This window comes from Epinephelus moara, chromosome 15 (genome assembly GCF_006386435.1).
Source record: "Epinephelus moara isolate mb chromosome 15, YSFRI_EMoa_1.0, whole genome shotgun sequence".
In the NCBI taxonomy this organism is placed as follows: domain Eukaryota; kingdom Metazoa; phylum Chordata; class Actinopteri; order Perciformes; family Serranidae; genus Epinephelus; species Epinephelus moara.
Genome location: NC_065520.1, coordinates 5,767,159 through 5,792,443, shown reverse-complemented (window position 1 = coordinate 5,792,443; position 25,285 = coordinate 5,767,159). Strand labels below are relative to the sequence as shown.

The following is a 25,285-nucleotide window of genomic DNA, read 5'->3' as shown; positions in this document are numbered from 1 at the left end:
TAAAAAAAAAAGACAAACTCATTTAATCTGATGAATCACTGAGGAATTTGTTTCAAGGGATTTTTTTTTAATTTTGAAGTGATGATGTCATAAAATATGACAACAGACATTCAAAGCTTCTTGTAAAAACCTCAATGGAAGCTTTAAATGTCAAAAGAAATGACAGCCCTTGTGTGGTTGCAGGTTGCATTAAAAAGCCATTCAGGATTGGGGACAGTTTATATTCCAGGAGCTGCAGCCAAACTCCTTCCCAGAGACAGCATTTCATTTACCGAACACATTTGCTACAAACTAAATTCATTCCTCTTACACAGCATCATCTTCCCCAACCCTGCCTTTCTATCGCCTCTTTCCTACTGGACAAAAAACCACTGACGCCTACTTAAATCTGGCTTTTGTCTTTAGTGGGACAGGTTACACTCCGCATTTATTCCAGGGACGTGTGTTCTCCTGCGTTTAAAACACCTGCATATACACCCTAATTTTGGTGGAAAAAAATGGTCAAAGTGTTTTCATAGATAAAAACAGGCAGCCAGTCAGCCCTCAGAACTGTCAGCTGTCCCACCATGCGTCATGAAGGACAGGAAGAGGAGGGACTGGAGGGGGAGGAGGTAGAACCAGGCGGCCACTTTGAGCCTCCTCACCCCCCCCTCCTGAGGTCCCTCCCCTGCCACTGTTCAGCCCTCTTCCTCTCTCTCCTCTTCCTCAGCATCCTCCTCTTCCTCCTCCTTCTCCTCATCCTCCACATCATCCCATGCCAAGCCTTGCTCTTCCTCATGCTCCTCATCCTCAGGAAGCCCTGGTGCAGCATCAGGGCCTACAAAGCTTTAGGAGGTGAGAACTAATCTGTCTTACTGCCACTGCTGCCCCTCAGTTCACTTTCACTTCACCTGATTCAGGGAGGGGAGTTACGTGATATTTGCTGCCCCCACTGCATGTTTCTCTCACCTCACTTCTTAGTCTCCCTCCCTCCTATCCTCACCCCTCTCCCCAGAACCTGAAGGAGCTTATTTTCTTAAAAGGCAGACGTTGGCCTTCTATCAAAAATCAGATGCTTGTTATCCACCTCTGATGTGACGTTCATCTTGTTTGGCTCTTCAGGAATGATAATCTGTGAAGTGTGGCAGCCACTTGCAGGGCCAGTTCTCCATTACATAGACAGACATGAGTAGACATAGTTATTTTGACATGACTTTTTGTCGTCTTCTTTTCCTCACCAGACACTTGCCACCACATGAGGATGATACCTTGGCAGTTCAGTGCATATATTACAAAAACGAGGCTTTTTATGAGCATACTGTTAAATGTGTCTCCTCAAATTCATGTGAATGATTCAAGTATTTTTTCTCGTTGATAACACATAATAAGGCAGTTAACGTTTGTAATTCAAGGCTAACTTTGGTATTTTTCAACCTGGACTCTATTTTCCAATGTTTTGTGTCTGAATGACGAATGGGAACAGTTTTTGAAACTTGTCCAGTATTGAGCAAGGGAGCTGCAACTGGCAGGCTGAAGTGTTACCACTTGGGGCATGTTCACACAGTCAGTGCTCGTCTACTAAAAGTGCTTGTTTTTGCCACTGAAAGGTTCAGGTTGTTCTTCCAAGTGTCTTATGGAAAGAATCCTACAGAGATAGACCTTTTTGTTAAAGAGTAAGATCCTTTTTATGAACCCAGAACCAACCTGAATTTGTCATTGCCAAACCCTCCAGACTCCATTTAAATAAACAGTAGTTTTATCATCCAAAACACACACCATTCAAAATCAACCAAAGCAACCCCCACAAAACTAGGGCTGCCCCTGACTAAGAATTTTCCTAGTCAACCAACAGTCATCATTCAGGACCATTAGTCGAATAGTCGCCTGCATGTTTATGATATTAATGTAGTTATTAAATGATATATTTTGGGCGGGGCAACACAATGGTTTGAGTTGAAGGTGTGGGAAAGAATAGTATCAGTAACATTGTTAACACTGTGCTACATTACAGAGAAATACAAAACCGTACTAATGAACCTTCATTAATAAAATCGGCTCTTACGTCTGGAACCTCCCGTCTTCAACAGGCTTGAGACGTGCACTCGTTGAGGACTTGGCTCAGATTCTTGAGTTACTCTCTTATCCTGGAGCCTCCTTAAGGAATCTGATCCCGTTTCTATGGGCGGTGGGAACCTCTTGCAACCGCATGCCTTTGCTGACGTCGACCCAGGCAGGGTTCGAGCCCTGGACCTTCCACATGGAAGATGAGTTGCTCTAACCACTACACTAAGGAGGCCCCCAATTAACCTTCATTAATATAGGCCTGGTGTACGTCACACACTGAGCGAGCCGCCTGTTAATGCAGTAATGATTGTGTGGTGGCTAATGGGCATGAAGATACTTACATGTTTCAGATGATACGTCATGTTTGTAGTCGATGAATGAAGATGAGTTTACATATCAGCTTGGGTTCATTCTTCATGACTTGTTGTCAGAGGCTTATTATGACAATCTGAGCCTGTCAGTGGCTTTCAGTGGACGTAAAATGACACCCCCCGAGTGGTTATGTTGCAACTTGTTTCCAGCTGCTGGCTAAAGCGGTCTCACTCAATGCTGGACCATTTTCAAAAATTCAAAATTCAAAAAGCTCCAGGTTGAAGTGCTGTGTCTGTTATGTGCATAGAGTTGCATGGGAAGCTCTTCATTCCACAGACGGCTGCAGTCTTCCTTCATTAGTTCAGGGTCAACAGAGGAATATAATGAAGATAAAATCTCTTTTTGATCCAATATGCTTTAACATCTCATTTTCCCTTTTCGTATCATTGAACTATCACACAATCTTACACAGAATCTTCTTTGAAACATATTCTCAATCCTCAGCGGCTTATAAAAAGAAGCCAACCCTGAAACTTTGCACTGACAAATCAGTCTCTATGGGACCTCAAACTCTGAGTGACGCCAAGAAGGAATGAGTGATTTAAAAGCGCTGCAGTAACTTAAAAGTGCAAGACGCAAATGTGAAGCCATTAAGATAAGGCTTTTGTGCTTTTGTTCTCCCAGTAAAAAGGCAGTGGACACACAGTGTAAGAGGAGATGAAGGAGTGTTGCATGCTGCAAGCACCGATTAGAAAACACCGGGAGGTCTGCTGCTGAAAAACTGCACACCAGCTGAAGCAAAGAGTTAGTTTGAAATCTGGATGTTTGTTCTGAAAAGCTGTTTTTAAAGGGAGAAAACACTTTGTTAGTGCTGCTTTTTGTCTTCTGTTTTCCAGTTTTAGTGTTATTGTGAAATGAGAGCACAAGTTTTTCTCACTTGTTAATTTGTAAGATACAAGAACAGAGAAAAACAGCTGCAGTCGCAGTGTTGATATACTGTATATGTGTAAAAAGCTGAAGCTAATTTCCAACACCAGTCCCCTGATGGGCATTTATAGTTCAAGTGGTCATTAATCTGTAAGTTTCCGCTTTTTCCTCTGTTTCTATCTGGAAAGCAGAGCCGCATGTGTGCTGGGTTTAGAAAATGAAAGGATGAAAATTTGCTGGTTGTGGTTTGATCCCAAGCTCCTGCTGTGCATGTGTTGAAGTGTCCTTGTATGTCGAGGTAAAACAGTCGAAGGCCCTGTTTACACCTGGTGTTAACATGCGTCGGCTCACATGTGGACAGCTCGAAGTACAGGTGTGAATTCACCCAATGTGTCCTCAATGCGTCTTGATGTGCAATGTGTGTACACTATGGCTGGACAATATTGGAAAAAACTAACATTGGGATCTTTACTTTTTTGCGATACATATTGCAATATATGAATATATATATTCACGTATTCACAGTACATGACTTGAATTGCTCTATTTAGAAATAATTAACCTAACCTAAATTTAAAATTACTAGTGGGATTTTGTTGTGAAGTGCATCTGCATAGAAAAATAATAATGATAAAAGCTAACTTTTTAGTCCGAAGGAGAGCGGGGGAAATTAGTTTAATTAGTTTAATACACTGGTTGACTTAACATGGCACCATTGTATTTATATAATATATAATACCACAGTCATTTCGAACATTTTTGTCATCTCCAAACTTCCTGTATCTGTTTAAAATTAAAAGCCCATTATAACTTCGGTGGAGAGAATCCCTCCATTTTCTAAACAGGCTTTTATTGTGAAACATTTGCAGGAACTTGTTGTGGAGGATTCAGTGACTTGTATATTTGCGTACGGTACTTCAAATGTAGCTCCTCCCATCTGGTGGCACTTTTTACGTTACTACAACAACATTTTGGCTGGCGCATGAACAGACACAGTGACTGACATAATAGTAATAATAACAAAAATTGTACAAGAATAATCCAGTGACATCACACACATTGTGAAAGACGACCAGGGATGATTGGTCATGAACTGACGTGTAGTCTGTCATGTCTGTCTGCCAAGTCACGGCACGATTTTATGACTCCACAATTGCCTAATATGACATAGTGACTGTTGGAACAGACAAAAATGTTGTGTAGTGGGAACCCAGCATGAGTGTGAACATTACCTTTCCGACCTCGGGTTTCCTCTGGTTTCTTTAGGCTAACTCAGTTAGCCTAGCCTGGAAAGTAGCTGGTAACTAGCTTTAATCGTCCAGCAACTCTGCAGTGAAGAATGATAGCGGGACGCTGTGATCATGAAGTCATCAAGATTCTTTATTTCTTCTGTGCAGCGAACACAAAACATGGCTTTTTTCACAGTTTTTACACTGAAACCTGAGCTTATCGAGACCCGTTTGACTGGAATATGTCAAAAGTAGACCCCATCTGTATTGTTTTGATTTTGCCAACATGCCAAGGTCAAAGAGGCATTGCTGCCTCCTGCGAGTTAAAAACAATAATGCATGTTATCTTTACAAAGGGAAATTATGTGCATGTTTATTTGCATACAGAGTGGGAAAGTGAGATTTGATCGCAAGTGGTCACTCAAGATGAATGTGGACGCATTCTAATGCCAGTTGTGAACAGACAGACTTGGAGCTGTCCATTTGTGATTTAATCACCCAAGATGCATGTTAATACCAGGTTTAAATGGGGCCTAAGTTCCTTTGAGGTCATGTATTGTGGACGTCACACCAGCCTTCACTTGTTTGGCATCTTAAACAAGCCTCCACTGGATCTCCCTGACTGGAACTGCTCACAATAACTTCACCCATGAGAATCTCCCTCTGCTATTTTCTGTTGGTGCCTGACAAGCTACCATGCTCCCAAGCTTGCCCACTAAAAATGTGTGTATATCTAATTGTACACGTCTGTATGTTCAGTGTGAGCATCTCTCTGTCTCTTACTTCTCATCATTCTAACACACCTGTTTCTCTTCCCTCCCTCAGCCTTCCTGAGGCCAACGCCGCGACACCATCCGACCCGAGGGCGGCGGAAGCAGGAAAAAGCAAAGAACACGTTCTAAGAGAAGAGGAGCTGTATGCCCAGCACTTCTCTTTCTGACCGGCAAAAAAAAAAAAAGAAAAAAAAAAGTGTCCAAAAATGAGGCAATGGGACAGCAAGCTAAAGTTGGACAGCAATCAAACTGTAGGTTTTGAAAGTCATTCGGACGACATCAATATCAAACGTCCACCGCTAAATGTAATCACAGCGCTCCTATCAATCATGTGCAGGACTGAGACTCCAGTGTGATTGAAACCTTAGGGCTTCCATACATGGTGAGAATGGTGAGTAGTGTGGCTTGTTAGTGCATCATCATGAAAGTGTGCATGGCAGCAGGAGGTGAGGTGATAAAAACACGTTTATACCATTGGCATTGTGCAAAACATGACATCTGTGTGAGCTTCAGAGTGGTGAGAGATAAATATAATCTTAAAGGTTTACAGGACTTCATCACCCATTAATTTTAATAAACTAAGACCCACAACTCTAGATGTAGAATTTAGGAGGTGTGGAGGTACTGAAGAGACTTGCAGCTCTTGTTACCTTTAAAGTCATTCAGTCAAGATGAGGGCTGCATTAATAGTTATAACAAAAGACAGCAGAAATATTTTAGTATTAAAGGATAATTCTGGTGTATTACAACTTGGCTGCTACTGGGAATCCTCCCTGGAAACGAGACGTAAGCGAGGTGTGTAAACAACTCAGCGGTCTGTCAGCAGCAGAATGGACAGCAGCTGCCTTCACCAGGGTATTTGACAGCAGACAAAAACAAAATAGTTTTCATGTCAGCGCCATGGGAAGAAATCAACCGTGTTTATAGGTATTGATTCAATAATTTTATTTCCCCGCTGTCCACTGCAGGGTCACTTTTAACTGAGTCACTTTTAATACAGTGGTTTTATATAATCTGGCTGAATTCTTGGATTGTGTTGACAATTTTGTGTATAAAACGTCTCGTCATAAGTCAGAGAAATAATGGCCACAACCTCTAAAATAATATCCAAGTTGTAGGAAAGCTGAATTATCCTTTAAAACTGAAGTGCGGGACTTTGACATCTAAATTAACGTCTGTTACATTCAAGCCCCCACCACCAGGGAAAGCTCTCTGTACTGAGCTGAGCTGATATATATATACAAGATTTAAAAAAAAAGGAACTTTGCATTCAGAGGATTAAAGTCGGAAAAAGTCTTGCAGAGAGCGCTCCTGGTGGTGGGTGAGATGCGGTGAGCTCACCTGCAGAAATACGTCATAAGCATGCGTCAATAGTGTTTGTGTAATTACTCTCACTGCCAGAGGGGGAGACAACAGTTCTGCCCTCAGATTTCGCAGCCTTCTGTCAGTAGCATGAAACTCTCAGAAACATTTTCTCACCTCTTTGAAATAATGTCCCCTTTCCTCTCTGCGGCTGAAACCACAGCCGGACTCTTCAGCTCATACAAAGATGTCACAAACAGTGTTGCAGTGAGTACAAGGTGTGGCGCTACTAACATACTTTAGATTAAGAGGAAGCGTTCTCAGCACATATAAGATGAGTTTGTCTCTTTTTTGTACTTTAACATGTGTCTTACAAGCTGTAATCAGACTGGAAGTGCTTTGAAAATTCAGCCAGGATAAAGTGATTTTTTTGCCTTGATACTCGCCTTTAGTTGTTCATGCTGTGTCCCCATGTGTAAATACACACACTCAAATGTGTGCTGAGGAAACAGAACGGACCTAGCTGTTGATTCTGGTTGTTTTTTTGGCCTCTACAGTAGGATGAGCTACAGTATACCACAATAACGACACCAGCAAAAAAAAATAAAAAAATAGGAAAAAAGACTAAGTTTAGCTTGCTGTCCCAGAGCTTTGACTGTGTACATACAGTATATGTTGTTTGAAAGTCATTTTCAAATCTCCGAGCTAGCTGAGGGGCGCTTGATTTACCATTCCAGACACCTCAGAAGTCTCAGGAGGGGAAACACCACGAGGAAGTGAATCAAGCACCCCTCATATTTTTATTATTCCAGTATTTATAATGTAACAAGCTACTGTTTTTCTACGGTCTGTTTGTGATGCCAGTGGAGTCGGAGACATACAGAGGGAGAGTTCTGTCAGCGACATGCAGAAGTTGATTGACTCCTTGCAACTTTTTTCTTAATGCCAAGGAGTGTTTAGTTAAATGCTTTATTTTCATTACGAGCTCGGAGTTCATGTCGGTGACGGAAGTCTTTGGCTACATGTCTCTGCCTGTGGGGCAGGCCATAGAGCATGTGAAAACAGAAACACTATCATAATGCTGCTGTCACTCACTTGAATTCCTCATATCTCCGTTTTTTGGTGTACTGTCTGTTTTTTAACTTGACTTGAAAGTTTACATAGTTCTCGTGCTGCATAATTTTCATGACCTGAAGGTCCACGAAGTCCATTCAGTAACCTGTACAGTTTCCAAACTGCATGGTCATCATCAGCCCGTAAGAGGCTGTGTTTCTTACTTCTTGATACGTGGATAGAGAGACGTGAGGTTTGAGAGTTTACTTCCTCTCACACTGACACCCGCGGGGTCCATTCAACAGCAACACAAACAGTTCAGTTACATCACAGCATTGATCGATGCTCGTCTTCCATAACAGAATCAACCAAGGCCTCAGTGGTTCAGGAAGTGTTTGTGCTGTCATTGTTTGTATGTATGGATCACACACAATATCAGACGCACCTAAATAATACAATCCAATAAAATCCCACTACATAGAATTGAATCTCTGATAAAGTCTCAACACATATTAAACCCTTGGACAGCTTTGGACTGTTACGTTTTTTCCATTCAGCCCCTGTACATAGATAGATCGCAAAAACACCTTTGAAGAAGTATTCAAACTAAAAATACCCACTTGCTTACTTTACATGTAGCAGTGTATGTAATGTAAACACTTGCAGTAGTGCCCCTGGACCAGACGACCATATAAAGAAATCTGTCACTAGCTGACATCGGCTTGTCTCAAAAGGTAGAAAAAACAGATCATTCATAGCATTATATAAATGACAGAAAATAAAAGAAAGCATAACAGGTCCCCTTTAAACCATCAGTGCCACATTTTGGAATTGCCCTCTTACCCAGAGCCACATGATATATATTATATACCAATCTTCTCATCAGACTGGGGGTAACGCAACATTCCATCATATTTCTCCAGATGAACTTATTAAGTTTAATTTAAGTTTTGTCAAAGTAAAAGAAATGAAACACTTCCTGAAACCGAGTTGAGACAGAACCTCCAGCAGACATATCAGATGAAAAAATCTATTAGTTAATACCTTTGTAGAGTCTGATCTACACTGAACTTCTATCATGGCATCCTAATATCTGACTGTCCCCTCATGACAGAATGCAGCATAATGACATTGAAGCTTTAGTTAGGCTAAATGTCATCAAAGCTGCTACAGCATATTAAACTGTTTAATTGTAAATACAGACCTGTGACAAATACAGATGACGGTATCGTCTCTGGGATCGTAGTCCCGACGCTGAACCACAGTTGGTTCATTCCTCCATGCTCACTGTGAAGATTAGATTTATTCAAATTACTGTGTTAATATATTGACATTTATGCTCAGACATCTGCATCAGACGATGCAGAAGTCTTTAGGTTCTTCTTAGTTTTTTCTTATTAATACAATTTCTCACAATCACCTCCAATTTTACTGCTACTCCTTTTATTTCCCTGTTGGTAATTTCACATATTTGTATTCTAAAAACTAAATCAAGAAGCACATTGTGGGGGACTTTGCTGTCTAACAATGAGAGAGTGTTGAATGTGTTTTACCTTCCAGGCAACCGGCTGCAAAAAATGGTGCCTATTCATTCCAATGGAGTTGCTCGTCTGGGGTATACACCAAAAAAGTTTCTGGCTTTACTACTAGCTTTACTTACACAGTATGCAGCCCACTGATTATGCTTTACATTGTGTCAAAAATGTTCCCCCATAACTCACTGAGACACAAAAACATTGGAAAATAGGGTGCAGGTTAAAAAATACCAGACTTACCCTTTAACTTTGAAAACAATTAAAGCAGACGAGTTATTTCCTGTGATGATTGCCAACCTCAAGAAACTTTAACGTCTCTGTTAATCAGTTCGCAGGATTGTAAAACACACTCATTCTTGAGCTTGGAAACAGCAGGTGACAGAACAATCTCACCACAAGGTCCATTGAGTGGCTGTTCTGGAGCTTTTCATTCTATCACATGATCTTCATCAGCGGAAGGACTTTGCCCTGTTGCTGTTGAATCCCAGGTGCTTAAATTTACACACATTCCTAGCACTTGACTGCTAAGTTAAAAGTGACAACCCCTGTGATTAGAAAGCTCCAGAACAGCTACTAAATGGGACTTGAAGTGAGATTGTTTATTATGAATGAATAAATGTGTGAAATACATAAATAAATAACAAAAATGATTTTTTTTTTTTATCTGTTTAGGTTTATGTTTTTACGCAATTGTTCCCATTCACATGTTTTTTCTTTCTGCACTACTTGGTTTGTAATGTATGTATTTGCTCAGACACTATTGGTTGATTTTGATGCATTTGTTTATCTGTCCCACACCTGACTGGACTGTTGTTTTAAAGGACATAAAGACATTTCTTGGAGCCTCTTGTGGTCATTAGCAGAACTGCAGGCATTGCCATCACATGACCTTTGTCCATCATTACCCCAAGGTTCATTAAAGTCTTTTTGAAATGTTGTAATCTTTCAAAATGAACTGTTTCTCAACACCTGGCAGAGGAAACTTCTGAAGATTTTTTTTTATTATTATTTTTAACACTGGCATCAGCCAACCATTAGTGAACCATAGAAACTGCAACTTATTAAAACATGAATTGTCTGTTTAGTTTTTTTTTATGTGATGATATACTGATCAGGGCTTTGTTCATTTCACTTTCAACTCAGTGTTTCCAAAATTGCAAAAAATCTGGAAGAGAAGATTGTGACATCTTTACACTTCAAGAAATAAACTGAAATAGTAAATGTGTTGCAGTTTGTATTTGAGTTGGAAGTGATTTGATGTCACCCTTGTGACTTATCATTTGATGATGTCTGTCTTGCCATTTTTGAAGTAAAAAATATATAACAATTATAGCAACAATATTTATTTATATTTATATCATTTCTGTTGTATGTTATGGAACAGTAAAATTATGATTGTGAGATAAAGCTTTTTGTTGTGTTCATTTTAGTGTGTATGTCTGTGTGAGGAACAACCACAACTTCCTATATGCAGCTGTGTATTGCAGACACAATATACAGTAAAGGGTTGACTGACAGCCTAATTAATAAGGCAAGAAATATGTTTAACTTTTATATCATTACGAACAAGTTAAATAATTTAATTTGCATTTTTTTGTGTATTCAGACAGCCACATGCATGACATTTGTGCCTCTGTTTGCTGTTATTAATGAGGACGCTGATGTTTGTAGTCAGTCCTCTAGCTAAATCCAAATCTAATTGCAAAGGGTAGAACCTCTTAATTTAATTTTATTTAAATGATAAAACCAATTTACCACGAAATGTAAAATGTCAAATACCCTCCATACACATTTCAACGTGTCTTAAACCAAAGCAAATACGAGACAAGTGTCCTGCCCTATCAGGATCCTACCTTGGCTAGTTGCTAGGTAAAAAGACCGATAACATACCAAAGAGCTTTGTGATTGGCGCTCCCTTTTGTCGAAGTCGGTATTAAATTAACCAATCGCATTTCACCTTGGCCAGTTGCTATGTGAAAAAAATTCCTTGAACGCTGACATTAAATCAACCAATCACATGTCTCCGTGAAATCAACCGTTTATTGATGAATCAGCTGCTAGCTAAAAGTTGCGTGGCAGCTAACATAACGCCGTTAAAAGCAAGAAACATGGCGTTTTTGTTGCTAGCTTTTTTGGTAACACCCTTTTTATGTCTAAACTAAACATTTTTGGACGGCTGGAGAAGTTTTGGAGAGCCTTTGTGGACTTTTTGTCATCTCCTCTTCCACTGAGGCAACCAGGTAAGTCAGTAATTTATTAGCAGCTAGCTTAATGCTAAGTTACCAATGCTAATGGTTATTTCTAATTATTTTTAGTATGTGTCAAGCCAGTAGTAGTAGTTATGGTGGTGTGGTTAAGTGTTGTTTACTAATTTAAAGATAGCAGCTTAGTAAAACATGTTATAGAGATGATTAATTTAGCCTTTAAAATGGAAAATTGTTCACTAATTACCAATTATCAGTCTGGAAACGCATTAAAAGAGGTAACATCTAAATAGGGACAGAGTAGAGAAAGCTCCACTAGATGGCAGTCATGCAACAACAATAATAATGTTAGCTTCCCTCAAACAAAAGCTACATAGATAATCCAACGCTGGTCACTGACCTTGAACCAGATTAGATTTCAAGAACATTTTCAATGCAAAATTTGCCTTTAAAATTCTATTATTTGAAGGGATAATGGACATTTTTGAACACTTTTAATCTGATACTGTGTGAGTCTTTTGTGTACAGATACGGTGAATATAACAGCTTTAAAGATGTCCAGCATGTATGATTCCAAAACTGAGTCTTTAAACGCAAGGATGAATGTTGTCTTGTTTTCAAATTATCATTTTTTTTCTACTATTTTCAAATTTGAATCGCATATAAATTGTACAAACCATCAGTTATCTACACCGTCTATGAGTTTAGGACTGGTCAAATTATCTTTTGAAGCTGTTTTTGACGACTTAATCTGTATTTGGGTTTTTGTTTTTTTACATCTTAATGCATAAAATTAGGATTTGCAATTAATAAAACATTTCCCCACACTTGCAGCAGGAGAAGCCACTTTAATTTTATTGACATGCAATTTCTTCCATAGTTTAAAAGTCAGGTGCATGGTACAGTCTTCCAAACATACACAGAAGAACAAAAGTGCAATTTATTTTCAATAATTTTCTAATCCCAAATGTAATTGTGATTTATATTAACACATTCTCAGTCCTGGCAAATATCATGAAGATACATTATATGTAAATGTGGCTGGTAAGTTGTAAAATTCCTGATATGTGTGATCATATAATACATTCTTGAGGATTTTATTATGCACTTCAGATTTAGGAATCTGACTTTACAGTTTGTTTTTATACACTCTTGCTGCTACAATCAGGGCACATGCTATAATACACCAAAAATTTTCATATTAGTCAGGAATAATTCAAAACTGAATGGCATAAACAAAAAAAAAGTCATTAAGTGAAATCACACCATGCAAAGTGAAGTCTTCTTCACGACTAATAAACTGCATGTACTATATATGTCAGGCCTGCAGTATACCAGAAGCTGTGTGTGTGTGTGTGTGTGTGTGTTTAAAACTCAAATGTACATTGACCTCTAGGCCCAAGTAAAGTAGTCCATACTTAACATAGTGGATTGTAGGAGTGAAATGTTGCCCCTCAGAGCAAAATGCTTAGAAGGTTGAAGATGCTCTCAGTCTTATTAACATACTTTACAGGCTCACAGTACTTAGAATAATCTCTAAGTATGATGTCAAGTGTTATATGTTATATAATAATCGGTCACACTGAGTGTCATATCAGACCTGCTACCGTCATACTAGATTCTAACACACTTGGCCATCTGTCATACTGATAATAAAAGGGACTTCACGCTCGGTGTGTTTACTTAATTGACAGGTGCCTCAGCTTCTCACACTCAGCCACAGTGTTTGCTGCTTTCCTGTCCCAGTTTCTTTTTGCCAAATTTGGATTTTTAGGCTGCCACAATTGCTGCATTGAGGTTTCAAAATACAGAAACCTGATGTCACAGACACTACAGCCATGTTTTTACTGCCTTTGGTCTCTGGCAGTGGCAGGTGGAGGAGGAAATTAAAATGCAAATGGGAAAAGAATAATTTCCAGCATGTTTATTTTTCTCCTGGGGATGGTGGTGTTTGGGGGGCTGCAGGAAGCAATAGGACTCATGGGAAATTGAAAATGAACAGTAGTGATGTATTGATATCTCAGTATTATACACATTGCACCTGTTATTAATCAAGCAAGAGACATTTTTTAAGAGTGTGGAGCAGGAGGCACATATACATACATACAGTGTATCAGTGAAGTTTAAACTGTTGAAGTCGGGTCACTTATGATCATTCCCTTGAGACACAGAGGCAGGGAAGCTGATCCCTGATCAGCTCTGACAGGAACAATTTGAGAGTGTTTGGCCATTATTGTTTTCACATGGATTTGTTTGACCTCCATGATCCTTCACAGCTGTTGTCAAACAGGGTTAGGCTGATATATGGGGATGGTATTATTGCTTTATTAGAAATCTGATCTGTATGAGTAAAGCCCATATCTCAGCCAAACCCTCGTCCACAGCACAGCCATGCCAGACTCTCTCTGTGGACGTCTCTGCCGTCCTCAGCTGCTCAGCAGGACGATGATGTAAATGAGGAGCAGGCAGATGAGGATGAGGGTGAAGTTGACGAACAGCTCCTGCAGGTTCCTCTTGGCTTGTGGATTCACCTCGATCTGAGACGCTCGGCGGATGGCCGACTTGGTCATGTGCTGAACACGCTCCATGGGGACTGGTTAGATCTTGATCTTGGCTGGATTATGAGAGAAGAGAGTTCGATCAGGCTGCTGGGCCTGAGTAGAGCCGGACTGAGCTGGTCAGGCTGCTTTGAAGAGGTGGAATCAGGGAATCGGACTGCTGCTGGTTGTCTGGAGATGAGCTCAGGTCAGCTGTTTGAAGCAGTCCAGCATGAAGTGCTTCAGTTCTGGTTACACAACAAGATCAGATACCTCTTCTCTTCTCGTCTTCTTTCTGCTACTGGAAAAGAAACACACAGAAAGAAAAGGTTGTTGAAGACATGCAGTAGTTCACTGTTGAGTCTCACTCTGCCTCGGTACTGCGTACAGCACCCTCCTCTGGGTGATCTCTCCTGGTTGAGATCCGGTGTGACCTTTCTGTATCGCAGCACATGGTGTGATGATGATAAGAGAGCTGCTCAGAGGCGCCAGCTGAGGTCTGATGATGTGTTAAGCCAGACTCTAGTAGGAGTGGCAGCAACACAATGTAGCTGACAAGGAGTGCATTCATATCGTACAATAAGAATACTAGGAACTATATCACACGATGTAAGACTTTTATCAGGGATGTTTACCTTTCAGACTAATGACATTTTTACCTATTAATTTTCTTTAAAGTAGCTCTACCATCCGAAGGCAACAATGGTGATTATTACATGCCTAAATTTCACAAGGTACTATGTAATTTTCTCCCATTAATTTTCTGCCAAACAATAACAAACGACAGAGCAATGCAGCCACTGCAGTCAGTTTCTCCTGGTTAATATTCCTTCAGTGTTCAGTGTTGGTAGCTATACCTACCAACAGTTTGCTAACATTAGCCACCATAAGCTAACAGTAACACCAGACCAAGTGTGTTTTATTGCTTGTGAATTAAACTTGTAATTTTTAACTGGAACATTGCGATTTCTAATTTTTAAAAAGTTGCATTGTCACCCTTTCAGACTTTTTCCTGTCACAACAGTCTCATGTGCTCCTCTCCATGTCGAATGAATGAAAGTACAAAGTACCCATTAAAAAAGCATGTGAGCAGAAATAATGAGTGTCACCGTGCAGCTGCAGGCTCTCCACAAGCTGCTAAATCCCTTTTGTCATCTGATCTGGGACTTTCCTGAGATCAAAGTCACCGTGACAAGGTGACCGTGCTTTTGCATTAGTGGCTCCCAAACACAGTGGACGTCTTACCACGTGGACATCAGATCTGCCAAGGTTTTTGCTATGTTTAACAAGATTAAAAGTCCTGCTAGCAGCCCCTGCTGAGTGCATTGTTTTATTATAATAAATACAGGAGGGGAGAACAACATGCAGACAGCTCTGGATTCTTGGAGCCTTGTTATGAGGAGATGTCTGATGTTAGGGTGGTAATCTGTGCATTAGATATCCCGTTTGTCCTGAGGGTGGCACTAAAGTTAAGTGTCCATTTTAGATTGCTATTTATTCTGTCACTCTGCCTGCAATACACTTTCATCCATTCACTTCCATTGTTATTTCCTGTTACTTTGCTGCTGTGTTGCATCAGTACAGATAACAGGAGCCATTTTAGCTATTTGATGCCTTCTACAGACTTTTCAACACATCTATTTTTATCATCTCACTTTTGTTTCTTCCACCCTTAATCTGCTTCTGAGTCACCCATTATCACTTGACATGTTAGCACCTTAACACACACACACACACACACACACTTCCTCATCTCCCATGGGATAACTGCATAAGAGCGTCAGTCTGCTTTGAGACCTCCAACTTCTGACCTGACTGAAGTGTCTGCTCCGACAGCAGCAGCAGCAGGTTTTCGGGGTTTGATTTCTAAGCCCTGAAGAATTCACAGCCTCTGTACATGTACGGTAAAATACAGCTCAGTTAAGTTTGAATTAAATATATAAAGCAGACTTTCCATTAAATTGATTTAAGCAGAAACAAGTGACACATTCATGGGCTATGATATGATCCAGGTGGAAGAAAAAACTCTGCTTTACTTTACATTTTAATGAGCAAATAGTTTAAAAGATAGGGGGGAAAGTTCTGCTCACGTTGTATCAGACTTGGCTGAGGTGCTGGAGCTATAAATTATAAATGAAAAAGCATCCAAACACTCATATCTGTGCAAAAATCTTACTTAATTAGCAAGCTTTTGGTCAGAGACCTTCAAGGCATGAACACGTAGCAACTTTTTTCATTCAATGAGCAAAAAGTTACAAAGAAGTAAACTTTGATGGGAAAGTAGCTTACAAAACAAAAACTAAAAAGTTGGAGCTAAGATGTACAAGTGGCTGAGTATGATACACTAACTTTTTGAGCTGGACTAATCAATGTTTTGACAACAGATCAAAACATAAAGACATGTTCTTGTTGCCGCCATCCAGTGGCCATTAGAGGAACCGCATCTTAAAGGGACAGTTCACCCCAAAATCAAAAATACATATATCTCCTCTTACCTAAAGTGCGATTTATCAGTCTTGATTGTTTTGTGTGAGCTGCCAAGTGATACACCCGCCAACCGAATCACCATGCAGAAGGAAGAGTGCATCTACTCATGGAAACGAGGCTTGTGCTAGTGACAGTGCAAGATGTAAATATTAATGGCGTCCTCCTTGGCCGAGCTGTAACGTTAGCTAGCTCAGTGGTGCTTGTTGAGCTAGCTGTAGATGCACTCTTGCTTCTGCCTGGTGATATGTTTGGCTGAAGCAGTTCGGTAGAAAGAAAATAGTTCGTACATGAACCTGCTCACAACAAAGTCTGTGGATTATCCTGAGTAACCAGGTCATGAGACATTGCTGTTGAGTTTTTCAAACAATTTTTTTGGTGCTATGAACACCACAAGTTTCATTATATTGGAAAGAAGGCAGACATCTCTACATCTGATATCGCCAACACTCTGCAACTCACACCAAAACTATAGGTTGATAAATAGCACTACACGTAAGAGGATTTTGGAGTGAACTGTCCCTTTAGGGAACCTCAGCAGTGATTTCCTCACTCAGCGGTGATGGCTTTACAAATGACAAAAATCTTCAATTCCCTAGTGTCATATGAGATGAGCCTTTAAATTCCCTAACAGCAGCTCATAATGGACCTCAAACAGTAAGATCTTCAAATCGCTGGCATACTGCGAGGCCCCTGTCAAGCTCTCGGCCCATGAATCATTCAACACAACAGGTCATAAATGGAGCTTTCATCAACTGCTCCCACTCAGTGAGAGAAATTATGGTACGGCCTTTGATACCTTGGGTTAAATCAGGATCATCTTGTGCGCAGGCCTCTACAGCTCATTACTGCGTGAGTGACTGGTGCTCCTCGCTATCCTCCACTCGTCTGTACACATCAGCCCACATCATTATGTGCTGAGTGCCGGCTGTCAAACATTTCATGTGAAATGGCGGGCTGTCGTTTTCTCTGTGACTAGTGTGCAAGTAATCCTGATTTCCACAAAAGAGAAAGGAGTGTGAATGTGAAATGTTGACAGTAAATACACCCACTGCTGTTGCTCTGTTACAGGCTCGCACTGATTGGTTGATCTTCGTTATTTCATTTACATGAAAGCATGCAACTTGACAAGTCGCAGCAACTGGGGGAGTTGGGCAGGCTGGTAAAAAGTGGGTTTGACTTAACAAATAACCCTCCCTAAACACTTTATTAGGTTGAAACTGAGAGTTTTTCCCCCTATCTCTGTATCTTTCTTGTGATCTTTATTTTTAGACGGTTATTACTGCACAGAGGACTCTTGTTCTGTTGAAAGGACCATGTTGTACTTTTATAAACACAATCAGCTGTTGTTGGCTGTCATTGCCAAGAGTTAAATACCTCAAGTGTGACCAACACAGGGGGCGTGACGTGTCAACAAGTAGTGAGATATGAAAGTTCCTGTTGTCATCTTTAAAGTGAACTAAAACTAAACGGTTGCATTTGGAGAACTGTGTGTGTGTGGCCTTATAGATGCCAGTCATTCCATGGGTGTGAGTTTTATCAGTGTGTCTCAGCACTGGGAGCTGCTGTCTTGAGGCAAAAGGCAAACATACATACACATTCCCCTACTTTCATACGCGAGTAGATCCATGTGTACAGTCACTAAGGACAGTTTGATTTGATCAAAATCAGTATTTTTACTTTTTTAATTTAAACAAAACAGCTGCAGTATTTTTGCAACTTGTGGCACATCATCTGAGAAAATTATCGACAGCTATGGAGAAGAAAAATGTGGGTTAGACAGATGGATGCTGATGCTGACCTATTAACTCAAGTGGGGCATGGTCAGTGTCACCCACCTGCTGATAAATGTCTAAATTTAGGTGTATGTTGTAGAGCTTGGTCATGTATTGATAATATATTAATACCCTGACATAGATATCGTCTTAGATTTTGGATATTGTCATATTATAAGTGTTGTCTGTCCTGGTTTTAAAGGCTGCATTACAGTAAAGTGATGTAATTTTCTGAACTTACCAGACTGTTCTTGCTGTTCTATGATTTGCCTTTGCCCACTTAGTCATTATATAAACATTACTGATGATTACCACTGTGTAAATTTTGTGTAAATAGTCAACTTTACAAAATCGGATGTCGAGATCAAGGTATTTGGTCAAAAATATTGATATTTGATTTTCTCCATGTATCGCCCAGCTCTAGTAGGTAGTCATAATCTGCCATTTCCAAAGAGGTGATATTTATGTGACTGGTCTAAGATGATACTGTAGGACTGATGAAACCCTTTGAAACATGAGCAAGTTGGCTTTATTTCTTTCAAAAACACAGGAAGAAAGAAGAAGTGACCCAGTATATTGCAAGAAATTTTCAAAAAATAAAATAAAAAGTAATTTATTATAAAAAAAAAAAAAGAAACAAACAAGGAAATGACTTGGGAAAAAAAGTGCTTAAAAATTATGACAATTCTTTACCTGTTTTTTTAAATTATTTATTTTATATATATTTTTATTTTATTATTTTATTTATCTTTTTTATTTATTATTTTAAATATTATTCTTATCTTTACCATAATTTTAAATATGTAATAATAATGATTATAAATATAGTTTTTCCCTATTTCTTTTTAAATAATTTTCTAAATCTATTAATTTAGAATTTGTGGGACATTTCTCGCCAAGTTCCTCATTGCCTTTTTCCCCCACGCTTTTGACAGAAATTGCACCAATTTGCTCGGATCGGAGTTCAAAGGTTTATGTATTTGTGAAAGGCGTCTGAAAGCAGCACAAGAAAAGTAATGTGACGTCAGGTTTCAATGGGTTAAAACACTTTGTATTTGAAAAAGTATTCACCAACTAGATCATCTGTTAATAAATCCAGCAAAGTTTATTGAAATAAAAATGGCTACTTTTAAGTAACTGTTGAACACTGACTAGACTGTTTGCTCATTTGTATATTGATTAACTTATTTTTTTTCTCTGAACTGTATTAATGCTGCAACAATTAATCAGTTAGTTGTCAACTATGAAATTAAATGCCAGAAAAAAAGTCAAAATTCTGTCGAGGGCTATTTGAATCACTGATTGACTTTTTTCACCATTTTCGACCATTTCATAGACCAAACAACTGGGAGTCGCGATATTTTTGTGTGGCAATATCGTATCGTCCTAATATTACAAATAGAAATTAAACTTTAGGTAGCCTACATGAATAATAAAGTCAGTTGCTTTTTCAGTCCACTACATACATTTTGCTGCAAATAAAATGATTAAAGTGAGATGAACAGACTGACAACTTTGTCTAATTATGTAATATAGATTATGGCAAAGTTTTCCTTTGGGGACATAATTTACAGTTGGAGAAAAGGGGAAAAATGGCAATATGTTTTATTGCAATACTCAGCATATCACAACCTTTTAGAATAATATTGTATTGTGACTGAAGTATCGCGATGATATCATATCTTGGAGTCTCTGGTGATTCCCACCCCTACAAACAACTAATTGATTACTCTAGTTGCAGCCCTAGACTGCATTTGCCGGTTACTGGGCAACAAGTGTCATTGTGCTTTTGCTTTACTTTGGTTTATTTTGCTTTTTGGTTAAACAAAATGCACATAACTCCATCAGAGGTCAATATGGAGTAAAGAAAAGTGTAAAGGTCAACAGATAATCTGTTGCTAGGATGGAAAAGTCTCTGCAACTCATCAAGACACTCAAACATTTAAACCAGAATGATGCTTCTAGTAATACCATGGTCCCAGTGCAGCTTCCCGTGGAGCCAATTTGATCTGTCCTGTCAGAGCAGATTGATTTTATGAGGGCAGAATCATTTGTTAGCTTATGCTACTGTAACCCTAAACTTCGAAATGGGTGTTGGAGCAGATTTGGCTCCTCAGTGCTCTAAAATCAAATCATGTGCTTTAGATGGGAATGTAAGAAGTGGAGATGAGTGTTTATCCCTCTGGGAGGTTCAGTCCAGTTTCCATTCCCTCCCCTCCTGCCCCTCTGTTCAGAGCTGTGTTTACTCTATGTGAACAATGACTTTTTATAAGAAGCAGTGAATCATACAGTTTCCTCTGTATCTTAATGCAAAACATAACCTGCTGTTACTCTTACGGTAAGTTCAGTGGTGTCTCACTGTGCGTATCTAACAGCTAGTCAAGTAAATGACTAACTTAAACTTCAGGAAGCCTTTAGGGTCGCGTTAGAAACTGTTTCATGGTTACTTAATGCACTAGGAACAACAATACCGAATGTATTTTAGTGACTAATCTCGTCTTATGATCATTTACAAGCATTATTATCTCGTACACATAATCTATTATCATCATTAGCTCCACATCTACTGTTATAAGAATAAATCAGAATTAAACCGCAGCTGTGTCTGTAGAGGATGCTGGTTCTTACCTTTCAGATGAGAACAGAGCCGGTTGGAGTTTGAGAGAGAAATGTCAGATATGCAACGCTCTCCAAGGTTGTAAACACAATGTGAGAGAGAGGGAGTGGGAGGGAGAGAGAGAGAGAGAGGCAGGACATCCTATAAAAGATTTTAGGAGAGGAGAGTGGGGAAACCAAGGTCGTACCATGTCTATTGAATTATACATGCAGCAACCAGCATCTACCAACCCAGTTTAGTTTGTTCAGGAATTTGGGTTTGAGTCCTAAAACCTGAAAGTTGTTATTCCTGGTTCCCATGACTTAAAAAATGGACCTGGAATTATAAAAGTTACATTTTGACAATCTAATTATTTTAATCTGGTATATATGTCTTTAAAAAAACAAAAACAAAAAAAACTTTCTGTCCCATTTTCTAAAACTGTCACTACATCCTAACAGTAGTACATGAAGCGGATCGTCTGGAAAAACATTCATGTTACTCTGCCTCTTCCTGTTGCTTCTAACGCCATTTGCTTGAATGAACGAAAATAACCAATCAGAGCAGAGGAGTTTCTAACGCAGCTGTCAATCATGTGAATCACTGCTCGTGAACTGCGGCCAAACTAGGCAGCGCTGATCTAATATGAATCAAGATTCTTTCACTGTGTTGCTGATTTCTTGCCTCAAATGTTTTCAGAAATATATTTTAGGGTACTGTTAAGCTGTAAAATGTGGAAGCTTGTGACCTGGCTGCCATGTTGAAAACAGTTGAGCTGATCTAATATTGTTGTTTGTTTGAAATTTTTGTGTCAGCAGCCTGCAGCCATTTACCTGAACCCCAAGACATTGACTATAGACATGTTTCAGATGACATTAGATCAGAGCTTTGCTGGATAGTGTTTAGTTGTGTTGTTTTTTTGTACACCTACAAATTATTCCTCTCTTCAACTTTGTTAAAAATATGAAGGATTTTAATACCAAGTGTTATGGCAGACACTCATTTATATTAAAGTTGCACATCACTCATAAAACAACACGTTATTCTTCAGAGACCAGACAAAGAAACCCTAAATGACAGATTACATAGAGCGGAAGTCCCTCCGTTTGCAGGGTCCCCCATGGGACCTTATTTTGGAAAAAATATGATACAACATATGATGTTTGTCTATACAAAACATATTTTTTTAAGTAAAGAAAGTCACAGTTTGCTGTAGGTTTGTCGCAATATCATTTAGTTGTGTGAAACCTCTCAATGAACTACATCTCATGTCTTCCATGACCGACACCGGCTAGCTAGCTGGGTAATGTAACGTATGTATCTTACCTGATGTGTTCAGTCCAGCGATCCTGGTCTTTTTATCAGCCAAGAAGTGAAAGAACTAGCAGGACCTGTTGCATGACTGAGTACACACGGATGTGAAACACACAGGTATCATAGACTCAGGGAGAGAGGAAGGTACAATGTCACATTCGTGACTTGTGTATTCTTTTTAATGACATAATTTAAAAACATTTTTGCTCTTTATTATTAAAAAGGGTGTAACATTAGGAGAAAAAAAGTTTACAGATTATCTTTTTTGTTGCATTTTCACACTCACTAAGCATTCAGGCAAATCAGATTTGGACAGCCAGAGTAAGACACTAATACTGCTGCATTATTGTGACCAGCCAGGGAGAAATTGAGTGATTTCTCTCCTTGTGTTCCTCCACTTCTCTTCACTTCCTTTGCTTCTATCGGTGAGCATCCTCTATGTGATGGATGGGTCACTATGTTTGGATTCCAGAGCTAGCTTGCAGTTTGGCCTTCAATCAAACATCATGGCAGGACTACTCTATTGTCTTCATTATCCTGGCAGCCTGATAGACACTTGGCACCAGTGTGGTGCCGATGAACAGCTGATGGTGCCTCTAAATATACAGTTTGGCCATGACCACACCCGTAAAGAGCCTGGGAATTGATCCTTTGGGATCCTGATATTGTTGAAGCAGCATTGACAAAATTATATCCCAAATAGCCTTATTACCTAAATTTGTCTTGTATTATTTAAACTGGTATTAATGCCCCTCATGTAACAACATCCTGAAATCTGTTTCCTGCTGCTGTTGGAGAATAAATGGATCAAATAGACCAGAGAGTTTATTGTGTCACAGTGACCTTCATAAAACTAGCCTGCTTCTCCCATCTGCTCATTTTTATGATCCAAGATTCAAGTGGACGTGATGTGAGTACAGCAAGTTATCCTGCCAACCTTCAACATGAATGTAGTAACATCTGAAATATGATTTGTGACATACTCCAAAGCTGCATCACCAACTGATATCATTGGTTAAAACATATTTTGAGGCGAAACAACTAATTCTGGGTCTTGGTAAAGTATGTGTGAGAAGTACTGGACAGCATCCTCCACTTTGGAGAAATCAAAAGAGACAGGCGCTTCAAAAAAAGTCCGGAAAAAGTAAAAATAACCCCCCTGCCGTGGCCCACATAGCTTTGCATCTGCCTTAAAAGGAGAATCTGCATGTAAACAGGCTGTGTGTCATGTACTGGGCAGTCAGCTTTGTTGTTACTGATATGCACTGCTCTACTGTAGGATACACACGTCAGATTGTCTCAGTGTGAGCAGATACTGTATGTCCATCACCCTCTTTTATGACAACTGTATTTTTACAAAGATGAGATGAAACAGTGATCCTCCCTTTGGGCCAGCTGGGGGAGGAGATAGAAATGTATTAAACAAAACAGACCTCTGTTACATAAACAAATGAGGTGTGAATTAAGAATAATGAAAATGTGTTCTCATCTACTGAGATGGAGAAAACTTATGCTACATATAGAATATAAACTCTGACATCTCTCCACTTAGTGGATGTATAGGTCCTGTTTGTGCATGTGTGTGTTCGGACCTGTGTGTAATTGACAACAGAGTGAAAAAATTGAATTTCCCCTCAGGGATTAATAAAGTATATATATATATATAAAAAAAAAAAAAATTATGAGTCCATCTAAGTCCCAACCCTCATCTATGGTCATGGGCTATGGGTGATGACCGAAAGAAAGTCACGGATACGAGCAACCAAAATGAGTTTTGTCCGTGGGGATGCTGGGCTCAGCCGTAGAGATAGGGTAAGGAGCTCGGGTATCCAGAGTCAGCTTGGAGTAGAGCCACTGCTCCTTCACATCGTAAAGGAGTAAGTTGAGGTGGTTCAGGCAACTGATCAGGATGCCTTCTGGGTGTCTCTCATTGGAGGTGTTCGGGGCACATCCCACTGGTGAGAGGCCCTGGGGTAGACCCAGAACATGCTGAAGGAATTACATATCTCATCTGGCCTGGGAACGCCTCGGGGTCCCGCAGGAGGAGCTGGAAAGCGTTGCTGGGGAGAGTGACGTCTGGAATGCTTTGCTTGACCTGTTGCCCCCGCATGCTGGCTTTGTCCAAGTGGTTGAAAATGGATGGATGGATAGAAATGCTCTATTTATGACATTTTAGTCCCTTAGGATTCATCCCTCTGGAGGTCATTATTGCTAGGAGCCTGCAGTTATATTTTCTGTTATTTACAGGGAAAGCAATCAGCTGAAGATGTCTTTTTAAAGTTTTAGTCTAAAAGTTGCTGTTTTCCAGGTCTCTGTATCAGCACACAGACCTAACTTTGGCCTTTAGAATGAAAAAAGGTATTGTCCCAGAGGGTTAAAGTTGGTGCTTTAAAACTAAACGTTGATGTAATGACATCAGACATGCTTCTGCTTTAAAAAAGAGGATTGGAAAGGTCATCTGTCTCCAAAGGGATGACATTTTAGGCTTGTTTGGCTGCTTTTTAGCCATGCTAGTGGCCTCTACGGATGGCAGCCTGGGTTGGTCTGTGAGCTTGTTAGTATGCTGACGTTAGGATTCACCTTAAAGCATCACTGTGCCTGAGTACTCTCAGCCTCACAGAGCTGCCAGCACGGCTGTAGACTATTGATCTTGTTTAAAAAATAAAAATCTTTCACCATTTACAATTTGGGTCAAGCTAGTGTTTTGATGCTATAAAAGGGGTTATTGATTATTCAGCAAACTGATGAGGTCATTTCATAAAAGTATATGAACTACACATGTCCAGTGATGGAGACCCAGTGGAAAGAAATACTAGATGTTTAATTGTAAGCTTATATTTAATTGAACTGCTGGAAGTAGTTGTTTTTGTAGGGGCAAACTGTTGTAAGAGATGATGTTTTAGAGTACAGGGAAACCTGAAAATGAGAGCACTGCTCTGACTCAAACTTCCCTGATAAAAAAAAAAAAAAAAATACACTGGCATGTCAGTCTTAATTGGTGAGCAATGTGTGTATATCTGATGGACTATATAATCATTCATTTTTATCATCATCATCTTGATCTCCGTCTTCGAAAACACGCTGCTTTCATTCCAGCTGAAAAATAATTATATAAAAAAAAGCTCCACAAGAAAACAGTTTTCTTTTTTTCTTCTTTCGTCCCAGGAGCGGTTCAGCTCCGCAGCCTTACATGGTGAAATG

At 39.6% G+C, this 25,285-nt stretch overlaps 2 protein-coding genes across 6 annotated transcripts in view; one reads left to right on the top strand and one right to left on the bottom strand.

The window, feature by feature from the left end:
• Positions 1 to 10,542, top strand: part of LOC126402020 (protein FAM184A-like) — a 71,146-nt gene extending 60,604 nt beyond the window's left edge. For 3 of the 4 annotated variants that reach the window (XM_050063663.1, XM_050063661.1, XM_050063662.1), the window contains one exon: positions 5,337 to 10,542. In XM_050063663.1, coding sequence (XP_049919620.1) covers positions 5,337 to 5,345 — 9 coding nt within the window. In that variant the 3' untranslated portion in view covers positions 5,346 to 10,542. Of the gene's footprint in view, positions 1 to 518; positions 612 to 709; positions 835 to 5,336 lie in introns of all 4 variants that reach the window. The other variant, XM_050063664.1, reaches the window with a different exon arrangement.
• A 1,670-nt stretch (positions 10,543 to 12,212) lies between these two features.
• On the bottom strand, positions 12,213 to 20,936 carry pln (phospholamban). 2 transcript variants are annotated; one of them, XM_050063410.1, is made up of 2 exons: positions 20,803 to 20,936; positions 12,213 to 14,216 (listed from the first exon to the last, which is right to left on the bottom strand). In XM_050063410.1, the coding sequence occupies exon 2, from the start codon at positions 13,964 to 13,966 to the stop codon at positions 13,805 to 13,807; it is 162 nt and encodes a 53-aa protein (XP_049919367.1). In that variant the 5' UTR covers positions 13,967 to 14,216; positions 20,803 to 20,936; the 3' UTR covers positions 12,213 to 13,804. The 2 variants fall into 2 exon arrangements, with proteins under 2 accessions (XP_049919367.1, XP_049919368.1); XM_050063411.1 differs by having other exon boundaries at positions 12,213 to 14,213; positions 20,803 to 20,892.
• Between the last annotated feature and the right edge of the window lie 4,349 nt (positions 20,937 to 25,285).

Excerpts from the sequence above, each read along its gene's own strand:
- pln (XM_050063410.1), bottom strand. The coding sequence starts at position 13,966 with ATGGAGCGTGTTCAGCACATGACCAAGTCGGCCATCCGCCGAGCGTCT.